The 947-nt window shown below is 40.2% G+C and overlaps 1 protein-coding gene across 1 annotated transcript; it reads left to right on the forward strand.

Annotated features, from left to right (window-relative positions):
* Positions 1-3: 3 nt before the first annotated feature.
* On the forward strand, positions 4-655 carry LOC119644064 (attacin-A; the record flags this gene model as incomplete). Its single annotated transcript, XM_038043589.1, has 2 exons — positions 4-173; positions 234-655. Coding segments are annotated over 2 exons (570 nt in total), but the record flags the coding sequence as incomplete, so codon positions are not given.
* Between the last annotated feature and the right edge of the window lie 292 nt (positions 656-947).

Raw genomic sequence — 947 nt, forward strand, 5'->3', positions numbered from 1 at the left:
AAAGGACAATTTGGCGGCACAGTATCATCCAACCCGAACGGTGGTCTAGATGTAACTGCTCGATTAAGTAAAACTATTGGCGACCCTAATGCCAATCTGGTTGGCGGTGTATTCGCAGCTGGTAATACTGATGGAGGTCCAGCAACTAGAGGAGCTTTCTTGGGAGCCAATAAGTAATAGTAGTTAGGCTTATTATAAACTCAACCTTAATGTTATTAATATTTTTATTATAGAGATGGTCATGGTCTCTCCTTGCAACATTCGAGAACAGATAATTTTGGTTCCTCTTTGACATCAAGTGCTCATGCCAACCTCTTCAACGACAAAACTCACAAATTAGATGCGAATGCTTTTCACAGTCGCACCCATTTGGATAATGGTTTTAAATTCGATCGTGTTGGTGGAGGCTTAGGTTACGATCATGTGAACGGTCATGGCGCCTCGCTAACTGCTTCCCGTATACCTCAGCTCGATATGAATACTCTTGGCTTAACTGGTAAAGCTAACTTATGGTCATCGCCGAGTCGGGCAACCACTTTGGATTTGACGGGAGGAGTTTCAAAACATTTTGGCGGTCCGTTTGATGGTCAAACTAATAAACAGATTGGGTTGGGTTTAAATTCTAGATTTTAAGCTTTGTATTTCGAATTAAATGTATTTAGAATAGAATGGAAAATAAAAAAAGAAAGAAAGAAAGGCATTTCAAAGTTATTCGGTCATATTTTGGGATGTGAAATACGGAACAGTTAAATAGCTTTTTCGACCACTTCCCATACAACGCCTTATTTTGAGAGGTCTTTATATAAATAACTATGGGGGGGGTGGTATTTAATAGCAGTCCGTGGTCGGCTATAGTGTTACTCTAAAACGTACAGGACGCGCGTTACGCGCTAAATACATTCAACGGCGCTTAACTTTGGCGGACTTTTTCAGATAGATGTCAATAA

This window comes from Glossina fuscipes, unplaced genomic scaffold (assembly GCF_014805625.2).
Source record: "Glossina fuscipes isolate IAEA_lab_2018 unplaced genomic scaffold, Yale_Gfus_2 83333, whole genome shotgun sequence".
NCBI classification, from domain to species: Eukaryota; Metazoa; Arthropoda; class Insecta; order Diptera; family Glossinidae; genus Glossina; species Glossina fuscipes.